Consider the following 27,025-nt stretch of genomic DNA (forward strand, 5'->3'; position numbering starts at 1 on the left):
GGTGGGGCAAGCAGCTGGACCTCTCTGAGCCTCAGGTCCCCCCTTCCAATCCACCTTCCCCTCCCTGTCAGTGCTAAAACTGGAAGAATAATAATAGCAGCCTCGTGGGGCTGTCTTGAGAATCCAGTGACATGATCCATGTAATGTGCTTAGCGTGCAACCTAATTGCTTAATAAATAATAACTGCTATTACATTAATAATAATATTATTGTTGTTGTTGTTAACTATCCTATCCAAGGCCCCCAGTTGGGCCCTTTGGCATTCAAGGCTCTGCTGAGACTGGTTAGAAGGAAGCGGCCGGTGGGCAGCAGCCGGCAGGACAAAGGAGGGGTGAGCACCGCAGCTCAACCTCATCCTCTCCAGGAATGCAGGGCTGGCGGCTGGGAGGGTGGGGGGCGAGGGGAGATGCCTCGCCGCTGAGGTCAGGCCCTATTCGGAGCTGGCAGCCTGTTTATCATCCTCCCGGGTGAGGGGGGGTGGGGGAGGAGGGGGAGCGGGGAGGAGGGGGAGCAGGGAGGAGGAGGAGGAGAGGAGGAGAGGCAGCTGCAGAGAGCAGGGGGAGGACTTCCTGTAGGGGAGGGACCACTCCTGCAAAGCAGTCCCAGGAGATCCCTGCCCCTCCTAATTGGTCCAGTGAGCGGGGCGGGGCGGGGGGGCGCAGGAGGAGTGGGGGTGCACCAAGAGCAGGACACTGACCCCCAAGGTGCAGCATCTTCAAAGCTCTCCCCACAGCACACCAGCAAGTTAGAGGTTATTTCCTGATCTCCATCTTCCAGAGGAAGAAACAAACGAAGGTTCAGGCTGGTCCAGCTCAAGGTCCAAGGATGTTCACTGACACCAGTCCCATCTCCTGGCTTTTGTCACTGCCCCAGAGGCTGGGCTCACAGCACGGTGCAGGGCTAGCATGAGAACAGATGTGCTCTTAAGGGGCACAGCTGGCCTGTGCAGTACTCCCCAGGTACTGCAAAGCAGGCTGGGACTCCAGGATTCTCCTGGGTTCATCATCCTACCCTTACAGACAGACACCCCAGTGCTAGAAGGCCAACCCTCCCCAGCCAAACACAACCACCTCTATCCTTGAGATTCCAGTCAAGGGGTCCCAGCTGCCCCTCCAGTCCCCTGGGGCTCCTTCCTGGGCTCCCACCAGCAGCCTCTAGAACTAACCCCTTCCAGCTGTAGTATCAACCTGTTTCCTCCTAGGTCGTCTTCCATGAAAATCAAGGGAACAATCTGTTTTCCCCCAGTGACTGTGCCTGGTACCTGCCCTGGGCCTGGGTTCCCCTTGTGGAAAGAAAGAGGGCAACTGACACCCAGGGAGGTGGGGGGAATGCCAAGACCCTCTCAGCAGGGCAGGTCTTTGGGGATATAGCTAGGGTTTTGCTCTTGCATGAAGGCTCCTTTTCCACTAGTTTCCACCTCAGCTTCTCCAGTTCTGGAGAAGCCAGGCCCCTCACCCCTACCTCCCCAGCAGTCTAAGAACTTCAGGGAATCCTGTCCAGTTAGAGAGCTCAGCACCTGTGGGTCCCTCGCAGGCTCAAGTCCCACAAGGGTCTCTTTGTATGTCCCTATCTGATTTCAGGATACTAAACACATGCACACACGTGTGTGCCCAGAGCCACAGTTCCTGCCTGGGCTCTGCGGTTAATGCACTTTGGACTCTCTGAGGACCCTCTTCCAAAGCGATCAGACTAAGGAGAGGAACAGCTGCTGCTAAAAGCCCCTCAGCCTCTCCCGGGATGGAGGGGTACCCCAGGTGTATTCCCAGAAGGTTGGCGGCAAGTCCTGGAAGGTACTGGAAGCCGCACGTGTGTGTGTGTGTGTGTGTGTGTGTGTGTGTGTGTATTGGGATGTTCTCACTCAGACTTCAAGACAGGCATTTAAAAATCCTTCTTATGAGAATTCCCCAGTGGTCTAGTGGTTAGGACTCTTCATTCCCACTTGCTGGGGGCACAGGTTCAATCCCTGGTCAGGGAACTAACATCCCACAAGCTGCACAAAAATTCTTCTTTTGAATCCATCCATGCCCAGTAACAGCGATTCTCCCATTTTACAGAAGAAAGGAGGCATTTACCCCAAGCTGTCACAAAGAACAGGAATCAAAGGTCAAATCTGGAAACTAAAGGGACCTGGATTGAGACTGCAAACTTCCAACCCAAACCCTGTGATGTCCATCCAACCCCCCCCCCCCGTGCTGACATACAAAAGGCCAAATGACTCTCCTGCTTCCTGTAGGATGAGTGGGCATGACAGGCAGTTTCCTATATCAGCTTGGCTAGATAAGAGTACCTGGCGACTTCATCAAACACCAGTTTAGGTATGTGTGAAAGTGTTTGTAGATAGGTTCAGTTCAGTTCAGTTCAGTCACTCAGTCGTGTCCGACTCTTTGCGACCCCGTGAATCGCAGCACGCCAGGCCTCCCTGTCCATCACCAACTCCCAGAGTTCACTTAGATTCACGTCCATTGAGTCAGTGATGCCATCCAGCCATCTCATCCTCTGCCGTCCCCTTCTCCTCCTGCCCCCAATCCCTGCCAGCATCAAAGTCTTTTCCGTAGATAGCTTAATAGGCCTTAAATAAAGATTACTCTGCATCCAATATGGGCCTCATCCAATCAGTTGAAAAGCAAAAACTGGTTTCTCGGGAAAGAAATTCTGCCTTAAGGCTGCAACATCAACTCCGGCCTGAGCTGCCAGTCTGAGAGACTGCCCTTGTCAAACTTGCCAGTCCTCACAATCTCATGAGCCAATTCCTTAAAATAATTCTCTTCATCTAAATATCCCATTGGTTCTGTTACTCTGGAGAAGCCTCACTGCTACAGGGAGAAAATAACAGCTCACAAACCGTGGGTCCTACCAACTTAAAGGAACTCCCAATGCCCAGAGCTGAGACAATCTGACCCAAGAAAAACAATGAAAGCATTGGATTATAACCTATAAAATAAAATGAATATCCACATCTCATACAGACATAAATTCAGTTCAGTTCAGTCGCTCAGTCGTGTCCGACTCTTTGTGACCCCATGAACCACAGCACACCAGGCCTCCCTGTTCATCACCAACTACCAGAGTCCACCCAAACTCATGTCCATTGAGTCGGTAATACCATCCAACCATCTCATCCTCTATCATCCCCTTCTCCTGCCCTCAATCTTTCTCAGCATCAGGGTCTTTTCAAATGAGTCAGCTCTTCACATCAGGTGGCCACATATTAAAAAGCAGAGACATTACTTTGCCAACAAAGGTCCGTCTAGTCAAAGCTATGGTTTTTCCAGTAGTCATGTATACATGTGAGAGTTGGACTATAAAGAAAGCTGAGTGCCAAAGAATTGATGCTTTTGAACTGTGGTGTTGAAGAAGACTCTTGAGAGTCCCTTGGACTGCAAGGAGATCCAGCTAGTCCATTCTGAAGGAGATTGGTCCTGGGTGTTCACTGGAGGGACTGATGCTGAAGCTGAAACTCCAACACTTTGGCCACCTGATGTGAAGAGCTGACTCATTTGAAAGACTCATAAATTTAAAATTGAATTAGTAAGCAAATGGGGTGGGGTGGGGTACAGGACAGTTCTTTATAGTAGAATTCCAATCAATAAACAAAGAAGTAGTAGTAGCGTTAGTCGTTCAGTCATGTCCAACTGTTTGCAACCCCATTAATGTAGCCTGCCAGGCCCCTGTGTCCATGGAATTCTCTAGGCAAGAATACTGGAGTGGGTTGCCATTCCCTTCTGCAGCGGATCTTTCTGACCCAGGGATCAAACCCGGGTCTCCTGCATTACAAGATATTCTTTACTGTCTGAGCCATCAAGGAATGATGGAAATAGAAAATCAAATAAACCAAAATTGAGGGACATTCTGCAAAATAAGTAAGCGGTTCTCTTCAGAAGTGCCAGAGTCAAAGGAGACAGAGCAAGAGAAGAACTGTCCCAGCTTGGAGGAGGCTAAAGAGACGTGATGAATAAATGCAAAGTGGGAACTGAAACTGGATCCTGGGTCTGAAAAGAGGTAATGGAAACACTGGCCAAATTCTACTAAGATCTGTAGATTAGTTAATAACATCAGATCAGTGTTCATTTCCTGGTTTTGATAATTGTGCAACAGTTCCATAAGAGATCAACATTCAGAAAAATTGAGAAAAGAGTATACTGGTACTCTTTGTACCATTTCTGCAAATCTTCTGGAAGTTTAAACTTATCTCAAAAAAATTTTTTTAATTTAATTGGGTCCTGGAAAAGACACAGATTAGGGGTCAGAATGAGAGCTGGGAAAATATAATAGAATTAAATCCATAGAAGGGAAAGTGAATTCAACCTGAGAAGGTCCCCAGACACCTTGGAATCAGAAAAAGACGCTTAGAAAAGAGGGCAGAGGAGGAAGAAGGCAGACTGCTCAGGGAGCAGAGTAAACAGGATAAGGTGACACCGGTGGGACACACAGGTATTCCAGCTCTGGAATCACCACCTGCAGAGGGCCAGACTCGACATCTAGTAATAACCATGATGCTTCCACTACAGCCACAGCTGCAACAAATCCCTGGCGACTGTGCACCGGCATCTGAAAAGCACTCTCCATATCTAGCTAATTGACCCTGTAGGAAGGTTTTTGTGACCTTAGTTTGTAAATGAGAAACCAAGAATCAGAGCACTTCAGAAAATGGCCCAAGGTCATCCAGTTGTAAGCAAGGAAAGCAGGAAACCAAGCCAGCTCTGTCTCCGAAGCTCCGAAGTCTTAGCACAAAAGAGATCTTCACTGCTTCCAGTCCAACCTCCTCCTCATAGTGCAAGGTGGCTGCTGAGAGCTCACCATCTCACAAGACACCCACTCGAGTATGGACCAGTCCAACTGCCTACCCTAGAGGTCCGGGCAAACTTAGTAAAGCAGAACTTTGTCCACCCAACCTGTCTCTCTCCTAGGACCCCATGCACAGGGGGGCCGTGATAATAATAATGACAATACTTGCTGGTATTTATCTATAGCTCTGCACACTTTAGATGCGTTCACTCTTATTCTCACAATAATCTTTGGAAGCAGGAACTATTCTTATGACTTTTATAGACAGGGAACCCAAGTCATAAACAAACAACTTGCCCAATTATAGTTATGAGCATTAAAGAAGGAAAGTCAGACAGGAGGTCAGGATTCTCATTACACCACCTCCAGGCAGACTCTCCCCTGGAGGCTCTCCCTGAGTCTGGGTTCATCTCCTGGGTCCTGGTTCCACCACCTTCCTGGCTGTGTGAGCACACTGCTCGACCGTCTCAACCCGTTTCCTCCTCTGTGTCCTAAGGGATTATACTAATGCCTATCTTTTAGTACCGGTGTGAGGATTAGATTAAATGAGCCTGTCTGTACATGCATAGAGGATCTTCATAAGCCAGAGACTGATGGTGGAATTCAAGCCAGTGTGATTTTCGGAGTGCAGGAGAGGGCACTGGAGCTTTTCAGTGGCTCCTCCGATCACACATGACCCACAAGTGACCTTCCTTCCCTGCTTCCTTGAACAGAACCTGGTTTGAACCCAGACACCTCTGGATACCCTCGCTTGGGTGCCCAGGCCCAGCAGGTGGAAACAGGCCAGGAGGTTAATCTGTGACTGGCTCTGTGCTTCACTGTGCTCCAGGGCACACATACCCCTCTCCTCCTAATGGCCCCCCGCTAACATCCCACCCTGCCTGCCTGCTGTCTGCCGGCTTGGCCAATGACAATTGGCCAAGTCATTCACCAGCCAGGGGCCAAATCTTCAGAGAGGGGGAGCAGGGGCCCAGGAGGTCCTAGGCAGGGCAAAGCAGACAGGAGGACATGGGGCCAGCAGCTGACCACAGGCAGCGGAATCAGTGTGGGAGGAGGATAAAGGAATGTGGGCCACGATCACTCCAGTGGAGCGAGCCAGGCCTGCTAGCTAGGGGGTGTCGGTTAAGAATCCACCTGCCAATGCAGGGGACGTGGGTTCAATCCCTGGTCCAGGAAGATCCCACATGCCTCAGGGAAGCTAAGCCCATGTGCCACAGCTACTGAGCCCGAGTTCTCCAGAGCCTGTGCTCTGCAACAAGAGAAGCCACCACATGAGAAGTCTATGTGCCATAATTAGAGAGTAGCCCCGGCTCTCCGCAACTAGAGAGAGCCCAGGCACAGCAACGAAGATCGAGCATAGCAAAGAAAATAATAAATTAAAAAAACATCCACCAGAGCCCAAGGCCAGAGGGGCTCCAACTCTACCAGCACATGCAGGCTCCAGCACTGGCTTTGGGTCAGTGGCTCAGAAGGTTAAGACTCTCCCCAGGTAGAGCCAAGCAGGGTCGGATGCTTGTGGGGTCCTCAGGAAGCATCGTGGGGCCCTCTCTCAGGACCAGCAGCTTCTCTCGGGCAAAAGTAGATGCCCCAGGAGGGGAAACCCCACCTCTCCCTCACTCTCCCTGCTCAGCCAGCTCCAGGCGAATTGCAAACCCCCTACGTTGAAAGCCAGAAGCAGCCAGGGAAGCTGACATGGGCCAGGGGTTCAAGAGTCACCTCCCCTCTCGTGCTCACAGACCCTCTAACTTGCCCTGGCCCCCTGCCCTCTCCCTGCACCGCAGATCCCAGCCCTCACCAGATCCCTCCTTAGCAGGAACCCCTAGTCTTTGTGCCCTCCTGCATATTTCACCACGTGTCTTGCTTCTACGGGACCCCAGGATCTCCCACCCCTGTCTCCCTTTCTGGCTCCAACTCTGCAGCTCCCATCTGCCCTCCTCTCCCTGCCCTGGGTTCCCACCCTCCCCTTTCCTAACTCCTGCAGTCTCTCAGATGCAGCAAACCCCCGTGTGATGTTTACACAGTCCCAGAGGCAGAAACGCTGAAAAATATGAGACCTTTTGGGAACCACATTCCAGGAAAATGAGAAGCCAGTCACAGCTCAGTGTCACTTTCTCCCCAGCCTTGGGTGTATGTGTGTGTGTGTGAGAGAGAGAGACCTCACATACTAACTGACTGCTTATGACACACTCCAGGCCTACTTATTAACCCCTGAAGGCCCTATACTCTCAGGTGTGTGTGTGTGTGTATGTGTGTGTGCACGCGAATGCTGACTGCTTATAACACACTCCAGGCCTACTTATTTTAACCCCTAAAGGCCCTATACTCTCAGAGAGCTCTGGGAAGATTGTTAGGGGAGGGGTGAGAGGGGCTGTTACAGCTTCTTGAAAATTTTTAGAAAGTGGAGATAAAATGGCTTCTCGCCTAAGACCTACCTCATCCTTAACCCTCACTGTGGAGGAAGCAAAAGCCAGGAGAAGAGAAGCCAGAGAAACCAGTGGCTCCCTAGGGGCCTGTGCCCAGTGGAGTTGAAGAGGAGTTTCCAGAGGCAAAGACATGTTAGTCAGATGCTATTAAGGGACTCCAACATCAGAATCATTAGGGGGTGGGGGGGGAGTCTTAGAAAGTAATGCATATCCCTGGGCTCAAGCCAAGACCCACTGAACCAAAGTTGAGGGTGGCAAGAATATGCTTAATGGGCTCATCAGGTGAGGCTGAGGCCCACTGATGGGTGATGTGAGAGAATGGTGACCCACGGCTCTTCTCCTTAGAAATCAGGAAAAAAAAAAAAAAAAAAAGAGAGACCCTCAGCAGCACAGAATAGAGGCTGAAGGTGGGAAAGGAAGTAGTGAAAAGCCATCAGGCATTGGAGCTAGATACTCAGCCCTGAGCTGCCTGCTAGCTACATGACTCGTGCAGAATGCTTCACTTCAGTTTTCTCATTCAAGAGTGTGACCAATTTTAGCCACTTCATGTGTGGTTTTTCAAAGATTCAATGAGATGAGTGTCAAGCAGCCACCATGCAGAGGATACTCAATAAACAGTGGCTATACACAAAGTGACTATGGTGAAAAACCCTTCAAGTTAGAGAGAAAATGGGATCTTTGAAAAGGCCAACAAAGTTGATAAGCTGTTAGTAAACTGACCAGGAGAAAAAGAGAGAAGACAAAATTACTTGAATCAGAAATGAAAGAGGGACTATTACTACTGACCTTACAGAAATAATACTATGCCAATAAATTAGGTAAGTAAGATGAAATGGACAAACTCCTTGAAAGACGTATACTATCAAAGCCAACTCAAGAAGAAATGGAAAATCTGAATATATAACAAAGTTATCCGTTAAACCAAACCAGCAATACTGCATACAGAGAAAAGCTCAGGCCCAGATGACTTCACATGTGGATTCTATCAAACATTTAAAGAATAATCGATATCAGCTCTTTATAAACACTTCCAAAAAGTGGAAGAGGAGCAAACACCTGTTAACTTGTTGTATGAGATCAGTATTACCTCGATGTCAAAACTAGACAAAGACAATACATGAAAAAGAAAACTAAAGATCAATATTTCTTATGAGTAAAGAGGCACAAACTCTCAACAAAATACTAGCAACCAAACCCAGCAACATATAATAGTAAGAATTACACATCCTGACCAAATGGGATATATCCTGGGAATGCAAGGTTGTTTTAACATCTGAAAATCAATTACTGTAATACACCATATCAACAGAATAAAAAAAAAAAAGCAAACAATCATCTCAACAGATGTAAAAAAAAAAAAAAAAGACAAAATCCTGATTTAAAAAACACTCAACAACAAACTATAAATTGAAGGAAATGTCCTCAATGTGATAAAGGGCATCTATGAAAGCCCCACAGCTAACATCCTGCTTAATGGTTAAAGACTGCATGCTTTCCTCTAAGATCAGGAACATGATAAGGATTTCTCTTCTTGCCACTTCTAGTTCTAGCCAGGACAATTAGGCAAAAAGAAAAAAGAAAAAAAAGGAAAGAAAATTTGGAAAAAAAAAAGAAGTAAAACTATCTCTATTCACAGATGACATGATCCTGTATACAGAAAATCCTAAAGAATTCAATTTTAAAACTACTGGAATTAATAAATGAGTTCATGAAGGTTAGGGCAAATCTTCAATATACAAAAATCAATTGTATTTCTATACACTGACAATGAACAATCTGAAAATAAAATTAAGAAAACAATTTCATTTATAATAATATCAAAAAGAATAAAATATTTAGAAGTAAATTTAGCTCCCCAAAAGTGTAAAACTCCTACTCTGAAAACTACAAAACAGTATGGAAAGAATTTAAAGAAGATATAAATAAATGGAAAGATATCCCATGCTCACAGATCAGAAGACTCAACACTGTTAAGATGGCAATACTCCCTAAATTGATCTACAGATTTAATTTAGTCCCTATTAGAATACCAGCTGGCTGCTTTGTAGAAAATAATAGGTTGATCCTAACATTCAAATGGAAACTCAAGGGACCCAAAACAGCCAAAACAATCTTGAAAAAGAAGAACGAAACTGGAAGACTCACACTTTCCAATTTCAAAACTTACTACAAAACAGTAGTAATCAAAACAGCATGGTACTGGTGTTAAGGACAGACATATCCTTATTCCATCTCAATGGAATAAATTAAGACTTCAGAAATAAAACCTCAACATCTATGGTCAACTGATTTTTTTACAATGTTGCCAAGATCATTCAGTAAGGAAAGAGTAGTCTTTTCAACAAATGGTTCTGGAATAACTGGGTTTGTTGTTGTTGTTGTTGTTGTCCAACTGTTTTTGTGACCCCGTGGACTGTAGCCCACCAGGCTTTTCTGTCTATGGTATTTCACTGGCACATGCAAAAGAATGAAACTGGACCCTTACTTCATAGCATATATAAATACTAACTCAAAATGGGTGAAATATGTAATATATAAACTATAAAACTATAAGAAGAAAACTATAAAACTCATAAAACTATATAAACTTATAAAACTATAAGAAGAACTATAAAACTCAGAAGAAAACATAGGGGTAAATTTCACTTTGGATTTGACTTTAGCTATGATACCAAACGGAGAAGGCAATGGCACCCCACTCCAGTACTCTTGCCTGGAAAACGGAGGAGCCTGGTGGGCTGCAGTCCATGGGGTCACTACGAGTCGGACACGACTGAGCGACTTCACTTTCACTTTTCACTTTCATGCACTGGAGAAGGAAATGGCAACCCACTCCAGTGTTCTTGCCTGGAGAATCCCAGGGACGGGGAAGCCTGGTGGGCTGCCATCTATGGGGTCGCACAGAGTCGGACATGACTGAAGTGACTTAACAGGAAGACGATACCAAAATCACAAAGAAAGAAAGAAACAAACAAAAAGAGATAAATTGGACTAAATCAAAGTTTAAAACGTGTGTGCTACAAAGTAAAAAGACAACCTGAAGGATGGGGAAAAAATATTTCAAATTACGTATCTGATAAGAAACTTGTATCCTGAACATACAAAGAACTCTTATAATTCAACAATAAAGAGGCAAATAATTTAATTTTTTAAATGGGCAAAGAATCTGAAAAGACATTTCTCAAAAAAAGATAAACACATGACCAGTAAGCACATGAAAAAATACTCAACATCATTCATCATCAGGGAAGTCAAATCAAAACCACAGTGAGATATCACTTCATATCTACTAGGACGGCTATAATCAAAAAGTCAAATAAGTATTCACAAGGACGTAGAGAAGTTGGAATCTTCATGCACTGTTGGTGCAAATATAAAATGGTGCAGCTGTGTTGTAAATTAAGTTGTGTACCCACCCCCAAAAGAGGTATGTTGAAGTCCTAATTCCTCATCCCTCAGATGTGACCTTATTTGGAAGCAGAGTCTTTAATGAGGTCATCAAGTTAAAATGTGATCATTATGGTGGGCCTTAATCCCATATGACTGGTGTCCTTGTAAAATGTGGACACAGAGACAGACATGCACAGAGAAAAGATGGTAAGAAGACACACAGAGAAAGTACCATGAGAAGATAAAGATCAAAGCTAAGTATCTATAACCCAAGCAACATCAAAGATTGCCAGCAACCCGCCCAAAGACACGAGGAAGACTCCTCCCCACAGTTTTCAGAGGCATATGGTCCAATTTCGGACTTTGAAGCCTCCAGAACTGTGAGACAAGAAATTTCTGTTGCTTTAAGTCAGTTTGTGATGCTTTCCTACAGCAGACCTAGAAAACTAATATTAGCTGCTTTGGAAAACAGCCTGACAGTTCCTCAAAAAGTTAAATGTAGAGTTAAAACAGAACCCCATATTTTCACTCATAGGTAGAGGTAACTAGATGGATAGAGCCAAGAGAAGTGAAAACATATGTCCAGTGACAACCTGGAGGGATGGGATGGGAAGGGAAGTGGAAGGGGGCTTCAGGATGGGGGGACACATGTATACCTAGGGCCGATTCATGTTGATGTATGGCAAAAGCCATGATAAGATTCTAATTATCCTCCAATTAAAATAAATAATTTTTTTAAAGAAAACATATATCCCCATGAAAACTTGTTCATGAATATTCATGTCAACATTATTCACAATAACCAAAATGTGGAAACAATCCCAAAGTCCATCAACTGATAAAGGGATAAACAAAATGTGGTATACTCACACAATGCAATATTATTAGGCCATAAAAAGGATATACCTTGAAAACACTATGTTAAGTGAAAGAAGCCAGCCCTAAAGAACATACATTCTGCTATTCCATTTATATGACATCTCCAGAATAGAGATATAACGTGGAGATAAAAAGCAGATTAGTGGTTGCTTAGGGCTGGGGCCAGGGTGTGGGAAGGAGAGGGATTGAGGGACAGTTAAAATGTATGGGGTTTCTCAAATGCTGGAGAGGGTATGGAGGAGAAGGAACTCTCCTACACTATGGGCGGGACTGTAAGTGGGAACAGCCACTACGGAGAACAGTATGGAGGGTCCTCAAAAAGCTAAAAAGAGTTGCCATATATGATTCAGCAATCCCACTATATACTCAACTCCAATTCAAAAAGTTTCATGCACCCCTGTGTTAACAGCGGCACGAATTACAATAGTTAAGACATGGAAACAACCTAAATGTCCATCAACAGATGAACGGGCAAAGAAGATGCAGTGTATGTATACACACACACACACACACACACACACACACACACACACACTGGAATACTACTCAGCCACACAAAGAATGAAGTGATGCTATTTGCAGCAACAATGATGGGCCTAGAAAACTACCACACCACATGAAATGTCAGACAGAAAGACAAATAGACAACATCACAAACGTAGACTCTAAAATGTGATACAGGTGAACTTATCTATGCAACAGAAACAGACTCATGGACACAGAGAACAGAACTGCGGTTGCCAAGTGGGAGGGGTGGGCTGGGAGCTTTGATCAGCAGATGCAAACTGTTATATATAGAACAGGCTTTCCTGGCAGCTCAGCTGGTGAAGAGTCCACCTACCATGCACAAGACCCTAGTTCGATTACTGGGTCTGGAAGATCCCGCGGAGAAGGGATACACTACCCACTCCAGTATTCATGGACTTCCCTGATGGCTCAGATGGTAAAGAATTCACCTGCAATGCACGAGACCTGGGGTCGATTCCCTCGGTTAGAAAGATCCCCGGAGGAGGCCATGGCAACCCACTCCAGTATTCTTGCCTAGAGAATGCTATGGGCTGAGGAGCCTGGTGGGCTGCAGTCCATGGAGTCGCAAAGAGCAGGAGAGGACTGAGAGACTAAGCACCCACATATATGAGATTTATAATCACATATATAGACTAGACAAACAACAAGCTCTTACTGCATGGCGTAGGGAACAATACGCAGTATCCTGTGATAGACCATAATGGAAAAGAAAATGAAAAAGGATGCATATAAATGTATAAGGGAGTCACTTTGCTGTACAGCAGAAATCAACACAGCATTGTAAATCAACTATACTTCAGCAAAATTTTTTAAAAAAATTAATGTATGAAGTTTCTTTTCAAGATGATATATTGACTGTGGTGATGGCTGCGCAACATTGAATACACAAAGCACCACTGAATTATACATTCTAAAAGGATGAATTATATTGCATGTGAATTACACCTCAAAAAAGTCGTTATTTAAAAAAAAAAAAGACGACTAGGAGAGGTCCTTGACTGCTGAAAGTGCTGTTATACACTTGGCACTGTGCTGGGTGCTGACCAAGAAAGCAAGGGCAGACATGGGTCTTCAAAAGCAGAGCAGCGATTCTCAAGACTGGCTGCAAAGTGGACTCAGCTGGGAAACTTTTAAATCAACTTTATTGACATAATTTATATACAATAAAGGCATCCCTTTTAAGAATATAGTTCGGTGAATTTGACAAATATATACTCTGGGTAACCACGGCCACCACAATCAAGATAAAGGACATCTATACACCGTCCAAAAAAAAGTTCCCTCACACGCTTTTGGAAACAATCTTCCCACCACCCCCCAGATCCAGACAAGTACTACTCTGCTTTTTGTCATGAGAGTTTTGCCTTCTCAAGAATTTCATAAAAATGGAACCATTTGTTCCATTTGTGTCTGGCTTCTTTCACTAAGCCCAGTGTTTTTGAGATTCATCAGCGATGCTGTGAGTAACAAGAGTTCATTCATCTTTATTACCGAGTAGTATTCCATGGGAACTTTACGTCACAATTTGTCCATTCGGCTGTTGTTGACTAACTGAGTTTTTCCACTTTGGGACTCTTATGAATAAAGCTGCTAAGAATTTCTGTGCAAGGGACATGTTTTCATTTCTCTTGGGCAAATATCTTGGAGTGGAATTGCTGGGTTATAAGGCAAATGCATGTTTAACTTTTGAGGGAATGGTCAACAGCTTTCCAGAATGGTTGCACCATTTTACACTCCCAACTCTGGTGGCTACTTTCAAAAATACTAATGCCTGGATCATGCCCCAGACCAATTAAATCAGATTCCCTGGGGAGGAGGACCCAGGTAGCACTATCTTTAAAGCACCCCAGTGATTCTCAAGTACAGACAAGATCTGGAACCACGACTACAGGTCTCGGTGCCCTGAGGCAAGCAAGCAAGCAAAAGACAAATTATATTCGCTGACATCTGTTTCCTCATTCTTCCTTGACAGTGGAGAGGGAAAAGAGAAGCCAAACACGTCAGCATCTAGTCTTGCCTGACATCAGTACCCTGAGCAACCTTGGTTGGTCCCTCAAATTCTCCCCACCTTTTTTTTTCTGCCCTTGCAGTGGAAGCCTAGAGTTCTAATCCCTGGACCACCAGGGAATTCACTCTCTGCTTCCCAGGTGGCACAATGGTAAAGAATTCACCTGCTAATGCAAGAGACGGGGTTCGATCCCAGGGCCAGGAAGATCCCCTGGAGAAGGAAATGGCAACCCACTCCAGTATTCTTGCCTGGGAAATCTCATGGACAGAGAAGCCTGGGAAGGGGGGATGCCTACAGTCCATGGGGTTGCAAAGAGTCAGACACGATTTAGCTACAAAACAACAACAGAGTTAGAAGACAGCAAGAAGAACACAAAATAAATATCAGCAACATTTTGACCACTTATTTTGAGCTTGGCATTTTAGTTGGGCTATCACAGAGGCCTACGAGACAGGTCCTATTATAATCCATGTTACAAATGAGGAAACTGGAGCTCAGAGAGGTTAAAACCCTTGACAGGGTCACACAGACAGTTGTTAATGTAGAAGACATTTAAACTCAACAGTCTGTCTCCAAGTCCAAAACACTCACTGCACTCAGAGCAGTCGATGAGTCTTAGAGCCACGAACCTCCTCCTGCTACCCTGCTATCTCAGTAGCAGGAAAACACAGCAAGTCTCCAACAACTGCGCAGGGAGGCTGCAGGTGTGTTTATGAGAGAGCAGGAAAGGTGCTATGTAATGTGATTGAATAATGTGACTGAAAGATGGGGGTTAATTATAGGATTTCCTTTCCTTTCAAGCTTAAAGGATGGGATTTAAACCCCTCTGGTATAGGGGAGGGGACCAAGTCATTGCTGCAGCCTCCTCCCTTCATGCCCCTGGTGCAGAGGGAAACGAAGAGCCAGGCCTGGGAAGAGGGTGTTATCGTTGTTGTTGATTAGTTGCTCAGTTGTGTCCAACTCTATGCGACCCCATGAGCTGCCGCCCGCCAGACTCCTGTTTGTGGGATTTCCCAGGCAAGAATACTAGAATGCGTGGCCATTTCCAACCCAGGGATCAAACCAGGGTCTCCTGCACTGGGAGGCAGATTCTTTACCACTGAGCCACCAAGGAACCCCAAGGGTGAAGGGAAGTGGCTCAGTCGTGTCTGACTCTTTGCGACCCCATGGACTGTAGCCTATCAGGCTCCTCCATCCATGGGATTTTCCAGGCAAGAGTACTGGAGTGGGTTGCCATTTCCTTCTCCAGGGATCTTCCTGACCCAGGGATCAAACTCAGGTCTCCCGCATTGTAGGCAGACGCTTTTACCATCTGAGCCACCAGGGAAGCCCAAGGGTAGGAGAAGGTAAAGGAAGCGAGGTGAGAAGGGACTGCCTGGAGGCTGAGGTGTGGGTCCCAGCAATTTGCCTGCTCTGCAGCTACCTGGCTCTTTGAACTCTTATCAGACCCGGAATGGACAACCAGCATTTTGCTGGAAGGAGCCACCCTTGTCTGCTAGAACTGCTATTTCAAAACAAGGGGGCAAATCAGGAGTAAAAAGAGGCTTTCTCAAACACTGTATCCGGATCAGGGGAACCTGGGTGTGGGCTGCACAGGAACTCTGTGTTATCTTTGCAACTTTTCTGTAAATCTCCAACCAGCCTGGCGGGAAGGGGAGGGTGGGACGAATTGGGAGAGTATGTATGTCAATACACACACCACCATGTGTAAAACAGATAGCTAGTGGGAAGCTGCTGTATAGTACAAGGAGCTCAGCTGGGTGCTCTGTGATGACCTAGAAGAGCGGGGCGGATGGGAGAGAGGCTCAAGAGGGAGGGGATGTACGTATACATAGAGCTGTTATACAGCAGAAACTAACACAACATTGTATACTGGACACTAATATTTCAAAAATAAATTTTTAAAAGACAAACTATGTTAAAAATGACAAAAATAAAACCAACCGAAAATGTAAAATCTCCTTTAAAATATTCAATAAATACATAAATGAACGAATGTATCTGGAGACTGTGGAACCCTACAGCAGGCGAGTGAGGAGAAAAGCAAAACAGAAGAAAATCTACTGTGTATATACACACTGTGCATGTGCTCAAATAAAAGTGGAAGACAAATCCTGGGCCATTCATTCTAAATCCTCAACCGAGAGAAACAACGGGGGAAAGATGAGGACCCCTGTGAGACTTAAGGGTGGGGACTAAAGGAAACTCACAATTTGCTCCCCTGGAGAAATTTATGCGGCAGGGAGGCGGGGAGTGGGGCGGCGCAGGGAGTCTGGGGGGGGGGTCTAGGCAGGACCAGGGAATTTGTTCGATCCCTGGTCTGGAAACTAAGATTCCACATGCCACAAAGCAACTAACCCCAGACTGAAACTAAGACCCCCAACTAAGATGCTGCAAAGCCAAAACTAAATACTCTTTTTTAATGGAACTAGCTTTTTTTAAAAAAGAGATTTGGAAGGGCAGCTAGAGAGTGGGGCTTCCAGGAACCACAACGAAATGCCAGTGCCTGAATCAGCCCGTCTCTATTTGTCACCATTTCTCTGGATCGCTCTCAACTCACTTCCCTTCTCACCTGCTTCCCACCCATTTTTCCCAGGGCAGTACCAGAAAGCTACTGGCATCAAGGTGCCCTTAGCCAAGACCCTCCCTGAGCCTCAACAACAGATCTATAAAACGGGGCTCCCATGAGCCCTGCCCACCTCTTAGGCCTGAGAGGGTGAGGGAAAATGTTTTGTGTATTACAAAGTTCAGTGTAGATACAGGTGATTAAATGTTCATAGTAGGTCTGTTCATTATAGCTCCAAATTGGAGATAACCCAAAAGGCAATACACAATGGAATGGATAAATAAATTGTGGTTTATTCACCCACTGGAATACAACATAGCAATAAAAAAAGAATGAACCACCACAACTCACTAGAACACAAATGAGCCTCCCGGACATAATGCTGAGTGAAATAAGCCAGACACAAAAGTAAACATACTGCATAATTCAATCTATATGAAGTTCATAAACAGGCAAAACTAATCTCTGATGTTATAAGTAAGACAAGCAATTACCTTTGGGGGATACTGATTGGAGGGGGGCATAAGGACTGCTTCTGGGGTGCTAGAAATGTTCTAGCTCTTGATCTGGTTCATAAACATGTACAAATTTATCGGTTGATGATATGTGAGTTGTATCCCAACTAGAAAATGTAAATGACTAGATTTATTATTTGGTGCATCTTTTTTTTCCTCTCTCTCTCTTCTAATGGCTGCACCATACAGCTTGTAGGATCTTAGTTCCCAATCAGACATCAAACCTGGGCCCACGCAGTGAAAACACCAAGTCCTAACCACTGGGCCACCAGGGAATTCTTTATTTGGAGCATCTTTGGGTCAAGTGGTAGGAAAGCATTTTGAAGGGGTTTTAAAATGGTTTTTCTGCTCCTTCTTTTCTGCTTTCATCCATGCCCTCAGCCTCTCCCTACATAGGAACTTCTTGTTTCTCAACATTCCTTTATTCCACTCCTTTATTTCTTCATGGAACCTCTACTACCAGACAGGCACTATTCTAGAAGTTGAGGGCGCAACATATCTCTCAACAGTTCTAAGTGCAATAAACAGCTCAGTCTACATCAGAGCACTAGGGCCCCTCTACCAGCATTTCCTCTCAAGCAGCTCCAATTTGCAAAGAATGAGGCACAGACTATGCGGGCTTTTTTCTATTTTTGCCTATGGTTCCAAGAAAAGAGAAGATGCCTACTAAGTGGCAATGGACACTTAATCCTCTATAACCCAGCTGACACAGCTGGGAGGCAGCAGAGGCAGAGTTCAAATCCAGGTAAGTCTAATTCTATGTCTTGCCCTTTCCACCACTCTTGAGACCTTCCAAAAGCCAGATTAGTTTTGCTCTCTTCCTGGAAATCTGTGGAAGTCAGCCTCCAAATGGTCTCAATGATTCTTGTCTCCAAGGCCCTTCCCATACTCAGTGGGGCTAAAGTAGTAGTTGCTCAGTTGTATCCAACTCTTTGTGATCCCAAGGACTATAGCCCACCAGGCTCCTCTGTCCGTGGAATTCTCCAGGCAAGAATACTGGAGTGGTTAGCCATTCCCTTTTCTAGGGGATCTTCCCAACCCAGGGATCAAACCCCGGTCTTCTGCACTGCAATTGGATTCTTTACCGTCTGAGCCACCAGGGAAGTTTCTCTCAATGCAACTGACTTGCATTAACTAACAGCATATCGCAGAAACGGTGTTCGTCTTCCAAGGCTAGGATATAAAAGACTCAGGGCTTCCGCCTTGTGCTCTTGATTCACTCACTCTGAGGCAGCTACTGCCATGTTGTGAGGATACTCAAGCAGTCCTATGGAGATGTGTGTGTGGCAAAAAACTGAGAACCCCTGCCAAAAGCCAGCCCTAACTTGTTAGCCACAAGAGTAAACCATCCTGGAACAGATCCAGTCCATCAGGCCTTCAGACAACTATAGCACCAGCTGGCATCTTGACTGCCACCCCAGGAGAGACCCCAGGCTAGAACCAAATCCCAGCGAGCCACCCCCAAATTTCTGACTCATAGAAACTGTGTGTTGACTGCTTTAAGCTACTAAATTTGAGGGTAATTTGTTACATTGTATTGTGACTATAAATAACAGGGCACCTTTCGAAGTCCTGGGTTCAGGCTGCAGGAACAGCCTGGGCAAAAGACTGTTTAGGTATCCAGAGCCAGCCACTTACTAGAGGGGTGGCCAGACTGAGCTAAATTTGAGAGGACAGAGGAGGATCGACGTCAGCAAGAATTCCCCAGTGCGTAGGAAAGAAACTGTGAAACAAGAGACCCAACAAAGCAGACATCCCGGCATCCTCTTCGCTGGAAGTTTCTCATATACTTCATCTATCTCAGTAAATGGAACCACGTGTACCCAGTGACTCCGGCCAAAAACCTGGGCGTCATCCCATTCTGTCTTTCACACCCAACATCCCCTCTAACAGCCAGGCTCTGGGCTCTGGCCCACCATGCATCCCAGGTCTGGTCCATTCTCACCGTATTTCCTGCAAGCACCAGGGACTACACCGCCAGCCACTCTCACGTGGGCAACGTCAGCCGCCTCTTGGCCCATCTCCCTGCTCTTGCCCTTTTGCCTGCTCAAGGTGAGAATGGCCTTCAAGTGAAGCGCGGCTTATGTCTTTGCTGCTCAAAACCCTCCAGCACTCTCTCCTCTCCAGCGCTCTCTATACTCTACACAGCCCTCTTTGAAGTGTGACAAGCTCAGCTCACCTCTGGAACTTTGTACTGGCTCTTTCCATCTCTCAAATCATCATGTAGCATCATTTGGGTCTCACCTCACACAACACTCCCTTGGAGGAGTTTCCCTGGGCCACTCAGCCTAATCATCCTCTAACCTCCGCTCTAGCTCATTTCCTTCATAACTTGGTTGCATCTGTCTCCCATGTTCGAATGTCAGTCCCATGAGGGCAAAGGCTTTCTTGGTCTTGTTCACCTACAACAATGTCTGGCACATGGAAGGAGCTCAAAAAACACTGATTTAATGAATCCTGTCTAGAGGCAGGGGGATGGATGAGATGACCTCCAAGTTGATCTGGTTATAAAAGCTGGAGTACAGAGCTCTCCTGTATGTTCTGGGACTCACATCACCCTTTCCCAGCAAAAGGAAACAGCAGGGCGGTAGTAAGAACTGTGGTTTTAGGGGAGAGGCTTGCCAGCTGGGTGGAGCTCACAGCACCAGTGGGTCCCGTTTCCTACAGAGGAAAATCCTACAAAAAGGCCCATCTGTCCGTCCATCCAGCTGCTGCCCTGGCAATCCACCTCTCCCCTCCACGTTGGTCTCTTTGGCTGGGCAGAGCAGGGCTGCTGCAGCCTGGTATATTCTGACTCCCAGCATATATGAGAAGTGCCAAGCAGGCTGCGCACCACCCCCAGAAGTCATCTTTGTCATCCCTCTGCCTCCACACAGGAGGCAGCTGTACAACAAGGAGCCATCTTCTATCACACTTCTCAGCCTCTCCAGAACACTCTCTCCCCACCCCCCAGCCACCACCATTAGCCTACTCAGACCCTGCACCGTGCATTCATTCCCTCCTCCTCTCTGACAGCATCCACGACTGCAAGAGATGGACGGCAAAGAGGGAGGGGCAGCTAAGGGACAAGGAATGTCTGCCCATAGGCAAGGAGGGGACATTTGGAAGGAAGTACAAGGGCCCAGGGACAGAAGTGGGTGAGGGATTATACTGGGAGACCTTGGGAAAGTCATTCAACCTTTGGGTGCCTCAGTTTCCTTATTTGTAAAACCACAGGATCTTTCAGCCTGTTTTATCCTCTGAGAGAATTAAAAGAATAGAATCGATAATGCATTGAAGTGCTTTCTAAGGCTTACAGCACTGTAAATGTCCACTATCATTGAGAGAAACAAGTGCAGGAAGGAGGGGGCATACTGGGGAGGAGCAAGAACACCAGAAAGTTCTGGGATTAGGAGTGGAAAAACTCTGCTCTAAATGAAGAGATCAAGGAAGGAGATGGAAGGAGAAGCATAAACTCACTCCCCCACTGAAGAAGAAAAGGCTGAGGGGCTCAGAAAAGCAGAAGACAACAGAAGAAGCAGAAACCATCCAGATGGCAGGAACAAGCCAGGCCTTTGACACCTGTGCTGGGAGAGCGCTCCAACCTGGAGTTTCCAGATGAAGAGGACACAACCCTCAGCAAGGCCTGAGCAAAAGCCACTCAGGAGGAAGTGGGTCCCCTCTAGGAGAGACCTGCTGGGTCTACAAGGCCTACAAGTGTCACCTTTCTACAAGGTAACCCTCGGCCCTCAGAGCTACCAACTGATAATCATCAATTACCTGCTATGTTTTGAGCACCTGTTGTGTCTCAGGAACTGCGCTGGGCATCACACATACTATCCCATCTCATCCTCGTAATAGCCTTTTCTTATTCCCACATCCTTAGAAATGAAACAGAGGCTCAGAGAAGTTTACCCAGCTAATAAGAAGCAGAGCAGAAGATGCTCTGCTGGGCTTCCACTGCTCAAAGTTCCTTTTTGAAGCATCCTTCCTCCTCCTCCCATTCCCTGAACTCCTTCCTGAAAGAGCAAGGGTGAATGGCAAAGGGAGGGGTTACAGGGCAGGGACCATATTAACAATAACGGAGGAAGGCACGCAGACAGGCTGCCTATGAAAGTTAAGGCAGGGCATTTCCAGCTCCAGAAAGCTGAGAGCATCTGACAGAACAATTTCCTTCCCAACTAATCCATCATAATCCATCCTGGTGTCACCCCCACCCACATGACTCCAAAAGGCTGCCACCGGTGATCCATCACCCTTCTGCCAAGGCCTGAGAGGATACAGCCAACCCAGGGATCAGCCAGTTCGGCCAATCAGGAACCAGCAAACCCTCTGGTCTTCCTGCCTCTGGTTTTCCTCTCCCCCAAGACCAGCCAGGAAACATGGATGAGGAAACCGAGGACGAAAAGTGGGACCCCGCCAATAAGGAGTAGGATGGTCGCTCAGGAGGTTCCAGGCCCAGAGGTCTCGACCCTGAGCTCTGACCTTTTTCCACCTCACCCCTCTTCCCCCTACCTATCCCCTGCTCCCGCCCTCGGGGTCTTGTGGCTGTGACCCCCATCCCGCCAAATCCGGCCGACTAGAGCTCCACGCGCGGCCCACGGGTAGATTGTAAAGCATCCCTCTGCCCCTCCATACCCCCACCCCCTGGAGAACTAAGGGGAAATACCTTCAAAGGCCCTGACCCCGGAGCTCGGTCTCCGCCAGCCACCCCCAGCAGCCGCCGAGCCTGCGCGTCGAGCCCCCATCCCCCGCTCGCAGCCCCCCGCCCCCAGTCCTCGCCTTCACCTTGACCTGAGTCCGCTCAGGGGCCCAGGAGCTTTGCATAAACAAAGAGAGAAGGAGGGGACGATCGGGGCACCGCCCCCGGCCCGCCGGCGCCCCCGCTCCAGTCCCGGGACCCCAAGCCCGTCCGGCCCTCCAGTCCCCCGCGGGACCCGGCGGCCCGCAGCCCCCTTACCTTGGCCTGGCATTTCCGATGACAGGAGAAGCTGCAGACTGCAAGAAGGCGAGACACAGAAAGAAAGTTTAGCCGCGAGGTATGAAATGGAAACTCCGGCGAAATCTCCTCCCACCCCCGCCCGTAACCCGCGCTCGGGAGGGAAGGAGGGACGGAGGGAAGGAGGAACGGAGAGAGGAGGGGGCGGGGGGCTGCCGCGGCTCCCCGGGGCCTGCGGGGCGGGAACGCCCGGGACTGCGGACCCGCGGCCCAGGAGGCGGCGAGGCCCCCGTCGCCTAGAGCCCCTCGGGCGGGCGCGGGAAGTTGGGAGGAGCAGCGGGTGACGAGGGGACCCACTCTGTGGCTGGGTCCTGGCCGACCCAGTCTGGACCCAGGCCCCTTGCCCGCCGAGCCAGGAATAAGAGGACCGTCTCCCCTTACACACGAGGCAGCCGGCGGCACCCCAGAACCACATCACTCTCATTCCGGCAAAGAGAGACACACAGACCCAAATCGCGGTCCAGGAGAGGGCCTGTGCACGCACACATACACACTGACACCCACAGACACCAATAACCACTTACACAGGGACACTCAGCTTACGTGCACACGCAGCACACACAGCCAGCCTCACACACCCACTGGCAAGCCACACACAATTTCATGGGAGACCCTCAGAGTACAGGCTCAGACTGTGGACACAAACTCAAAAAGTTTATGAGAAAACACACGTGAGTTGAAACACAGACACACACACACACTCACACATACATGCACACACACACACACACACACACACACACACACACACACACAGGACTTGCTCTGCCCTCCCACTACCAGAAGTTGGAATCAAATTTCCTGTGGGGTTCCCTCAGCCTGGAATGTCCCAGCCCTGCCCGCCCTACCCCCAGGGCCCTCCACCCAGGATTTGGTAGTCCCCTCCCACCAGGTCCCAGAGACGGGGGTGAGGGGTCTCCTGAGCTGAGCTGCTGCACGCGCTTAGGCCTGCAAAGGCAGCTGGGCCATGGAGCCAGGGGCCACCCTGACCCCAGATCCTCGCAGCCCTGGCCTCAGTCAGCTGCCTTTCCTCCTGGATCTATAGTTTTGTTGTTGTTGTTTAGTCGCTAAGTCGCATCCAACTCTTTGCAACCTCACGGACTGCAGCCTGCCAGGCTCCTCTATCCATGGGATTTCCTAGGCAAGAATACTGGAATGGGTTGCCACTTCCTTCTCCAGGGGATCTTCCCAATCCAGGGATCAAACCCAGGACTCCTGTATTGGCAGGCGGATTCTTCACCGCTGAGCCACCAAAGAAGCCCGAATCTATAGTAACCTGCCCCTTTCCAACCTCAAGCCAAACAGACCCCCAGCGAAGTGCAGAGGGGAGACCGAGGCACACATGAAGGCCCAGAGCTGTCAATAAAGCCTCCACGGCTCCCCACATGAAAGCTTCTGGTCTGTCTGCGGTAGTAGGGGTTGGGGGCAGAAGCTGGAGGACACTGGGCGGAGTCTGCGATGTGACCTTGGCCAGACCTTGTTCTCCCAGAACCCAGTTCTGGCCACAGCTCAGGCCTGTGACTCAGCCAGTGCTGAGCAAAGCTTTCCTGACCCCACCAGTCACACAATCCAGCTCGGGGACTTCTCCACCCCCGGCCACCCAAGTCAAGTCATTCCCATCCTTCTAGCCTTTCCGCTTCTCTCGGTGTCCCACCGTCACCACCCCAGGCGGCAACCCCCTCCGGAGGGTGTTTCCACTCTGACACCAGCAGCCTTCCCATTCCCATCCCCGGGCCTCCTTTCCTGGCCTTGGAATGTGGAATTGAGAAAGCCTCAGGCCATGTGGCCTAAGCTTTGAAGGCCCTTCCAGCCAGGCAGGTGTCCACTGGGCCAGTGCCTCCTGATGCAAGGAGCTCTCCTCTTCCTCTGCTAGTCAAATGCCAGGTCTTCAAGAATAATGATTCAATGGACATAAATTTGAGCAAACTCCGGGAGATAGTGAAGGACAGGGAAGCCTGGCGTGCTGCAGTCCGTGAGACCTCCTCTCTCTCTTCCTCTCTGTCTCTCCCTCTCTGTCCCTCTCTGTCTCTCCCTCTCTGTCTCTCCCTCTCTGTCTCTCCCTCTCTGTCTCTCTCTCTCTTAAACACGTACATACACACATATGTACTAGGCACTGTGGTGCCTAGTACAGAGTAGAGGCTTAATAAATGCTTGCTGCATTGACCTGACTGAAGATCTCCCCTGGAATTTATGTGCACCCCCATTTAATCAGGCTTCCCTGGTAGCTCACATGGTAAAGCGTCTACCTGCAATGCAGAAGACCTGGGTTCAATTCCTAGGTTGGGAAGGTCTCCTGGAGAAGGAAATGGCAATCCACTCCAGTATTCACGACTAGGAAATTCCACACAGGGGAGCCTGGTGGGCTAGAGTTTATGGGGTCCTGGGTCTACAGTCCAAGAGTCAGATATGACTGAGCAACTAACACACACACCCATTTAATCATCCCCACCCAAAACTTAGTCTTTTCCTGAGCCATAACCCTCCCTACAGTGTCTCATAGTCAATCAAAAAGGCATTCCGTAGGGCTTCCCTCCCCAGGCTTCCCAGGTGGCTCAGTGGTAAAGAATCTGCCTGCCTATGCAGGAGACACAAGAGATGCGGGTTCAATCCCTGGGTTGGGAAGATTCCCCTGGAAAAGGAAATGACAACCCACTCCAGTATTCTTGCCTGGAGAATCCCATGGACAGAGGAACCTGGAGGACTGCAGTCCCTGTTGTCGCAAAGGGTCAGACATGACTGAGCAACTGAGCATGATGAACTCAAGGGCTACCCTGATGGGCTCAGTGGTTAAGAATTCGCCTGCCAATGCAGGAGACACAGGTTCAACCCATGATCCAGGAAGATCGCACATGCCTCAGGCATCTAAGCCTGTGTGCCACAACTACTGAGCCTGCGCTTTACAGCCACAGCTGCTGAAGCCCAAGTGCCCTAGAGCCTGTGCTCCACAAGAGAAGCCTCTGCAATGAGAAGCCTGCACGCCGCAATGAAGAATGGCCCCTGCTCGCCACAATTAGAGGAAAGCCTGTGCAGCAGTGAAGACCCAGAACAGCCAAAAATAATAGATTACATTTTTTTAAGGCATCCCTAAGGGTCCACTCCAGGCCTCCCAAGCCCAGTCTAGACACCGGGAGCACAGTGAGAGCCAGGACTCCATCTTCTTCCAGCATCAGACTTCATACTCCTGACATTCACAGCGTGCATCAAGCTGTTTCGTACCTCAGGGCCTTTGCTCTTGCTGTTCTCACTGCCTGGAAGGCTCTCCCTCACCCCAGCTCTCCATTGTTCACTGATCCACATCCATCTTCTACTTCTAGAATCCACTGAAAGCTACCTCTTCCAGAGTCTTTTCATGACCACTCAAATTACAGTAGGCTCCCTGTTATTCTTTCTTAGCAGCACCCTGATAAAAATCCTCTTAGCACAGCTCACAATCTGAAGTCATCCTGGGAAATTCCTGCCTACCTATATATAGTACATCTCCCCACACTAGACTGAAGAGGGCAGGGAACGTGTCTGTCTTGTTCACACTGTATCCCCAGCAGCTAGATCAATGTGTGCTACAAGCACACGGTGCCAAACAACATCTTTCAGAAAAAGTCCCGCCCTCTGGGCAGACCGGCCCCTGGGACACTGACTACCTTGTCTTTGTGGGAATGGCACCAAGATGTCCTTTCTCCAGGTGGGCCCAGCCCTGTACCTGGATGCATGGCTTGGTGAACAAGGTACAGACTAATTCCAGGACTCTCTTGGCCCTGAGAGTGCCCTTGGCACTGAGCAGCCTGCATGACTATACAGGGCAGCCCTGCCCGTCACACAGTGGGCAGACACTCAGTAAATGCCCTTGAATGGAGGGCAGATGGGGAAATCGTTGGGCAATTGCAGTACAATGTGCTGAGTGCTCCCTACGTGCTGGAATGCAAAGAGCTTGTCCTTGAAAGCTCTACAGTGGGGAGCAAAGAAATACCTCCCCAGCCCCCAGCTCAAAAGACAAAAGCTTGGCAAACGGAATTCAAGTGGCAGGTTCCAGGCAGCCCCAGTGTGGCCAAACCCCCGCAGATGAATTTTTATGCCTTTAAAGAAGCACCTGCTCCCAAACCCAAGGAAATCCTCTTGCCCCGAGCCCCCTCCAGGGAAGGCTCCTTTACAATCTTGGTCACCGGTCTCCGGTATTCTCCCACAGGGCAGTATTCCTGCTCTCCAACTTGCATCCCTCCTGCTGTAATTTGAAATATGCTGATCAGCTGGCTTCTCACTTCTCGGATCAATGACGCGTTCAAATGGGTCACAGAAAGGGAAACCACAGCAGGCAGCCTCCAAGGTGGCCCCAGTGTGAATCACCTCCCAGTAAGCACACCCTTCTGCAGTCCCCTCACACGATGAACTGGTTTATGGACCAATCGTATATTCTAGAAAAGATGGTGGATAACCTCTGAGGCTAAGTTATCAGCCTTTGTCTCCTGGATTGCTCACTCTTGGGGAAGCCAGTTACTGTGTCATGAGGACACTCAGGCAGCCCAGTGGGGCTGCTGTGTGGGGAACAACTGAGGCCTCCTGCTGCCAGCCAGCACCAAGTTGACTAGCACACAACTGAACCACCTTGGAAGTGGACCTTTACTCCATCAGGCCCTCTAATGACTACAGCCCCAGCTATCTTGACAGTAACTTTATGAGACACCCAAGTCCAAACCACCCAGGTATGTGGGTGAGGCCCTACTCGTGAATCCCTGACCCACAGAATCTACGCGAGAGAATAATTTTGTATTTGATGTAAACCGCCAAGATTTAGGGTAATTTGTTACTGAGCTACAGCTAACTAATACAGATACCAGAGCACAGGATCCTTCAGAAAGCAAGAGGCCAAAGGCTGATGCTGAGAACTAATACTGGAGGCCATCCTTTGGGTCCTTCCTTGCTCCCTGAATATCTGTATATTCCTCTCTGTAATCCCTTCTT

The 27,025-nt window shown here is 48.1% G+C and overlaps 1 protein-coding gene across 11 annotated transcripts in view; it reads right to left on the reverse strand.

Moving 5' to 3' along the window:
- TNS1 (tensin 1) overlaps positions 1 to 27,025 on the reverse strand; it is a 244,980-nt gene that overhangs the window by 161,823 nt on the left and 56,132 nt on the right. For all 11 annotated transcript variants that reach the window (XM_042244214.1, XM_042244212.1, XM_042244211.1 and 8 more), the window contains exon 3: positions 22,034 to 22,071. In XM_042244214.1, the coding sequence (XP_042100148.1) occupies positions 22,034 to 22,071 (38 nt within the window). The remainder of the gene's footprint in view (positions 1 to 22,033; positions 22,072 to 27,025) is intronic.

This window comes from Ovis aries, chromosome 2 (genome assembly GCF_016772045.2).
Source record: "Ovis aries strain OAR_USU_Benz2616 breed Rambouillet chromosome 2, ARS-UI_Ramb_v3.0, whole genome shotgun sequence".
In the NCBI taxonomy this organism is placed as follows: domain Eukaryota; kingdom Metazoa; phylum Chordata; class Mammalia; order Artiodactyla; family Bovidae; genus Ovis; species Ovis aries.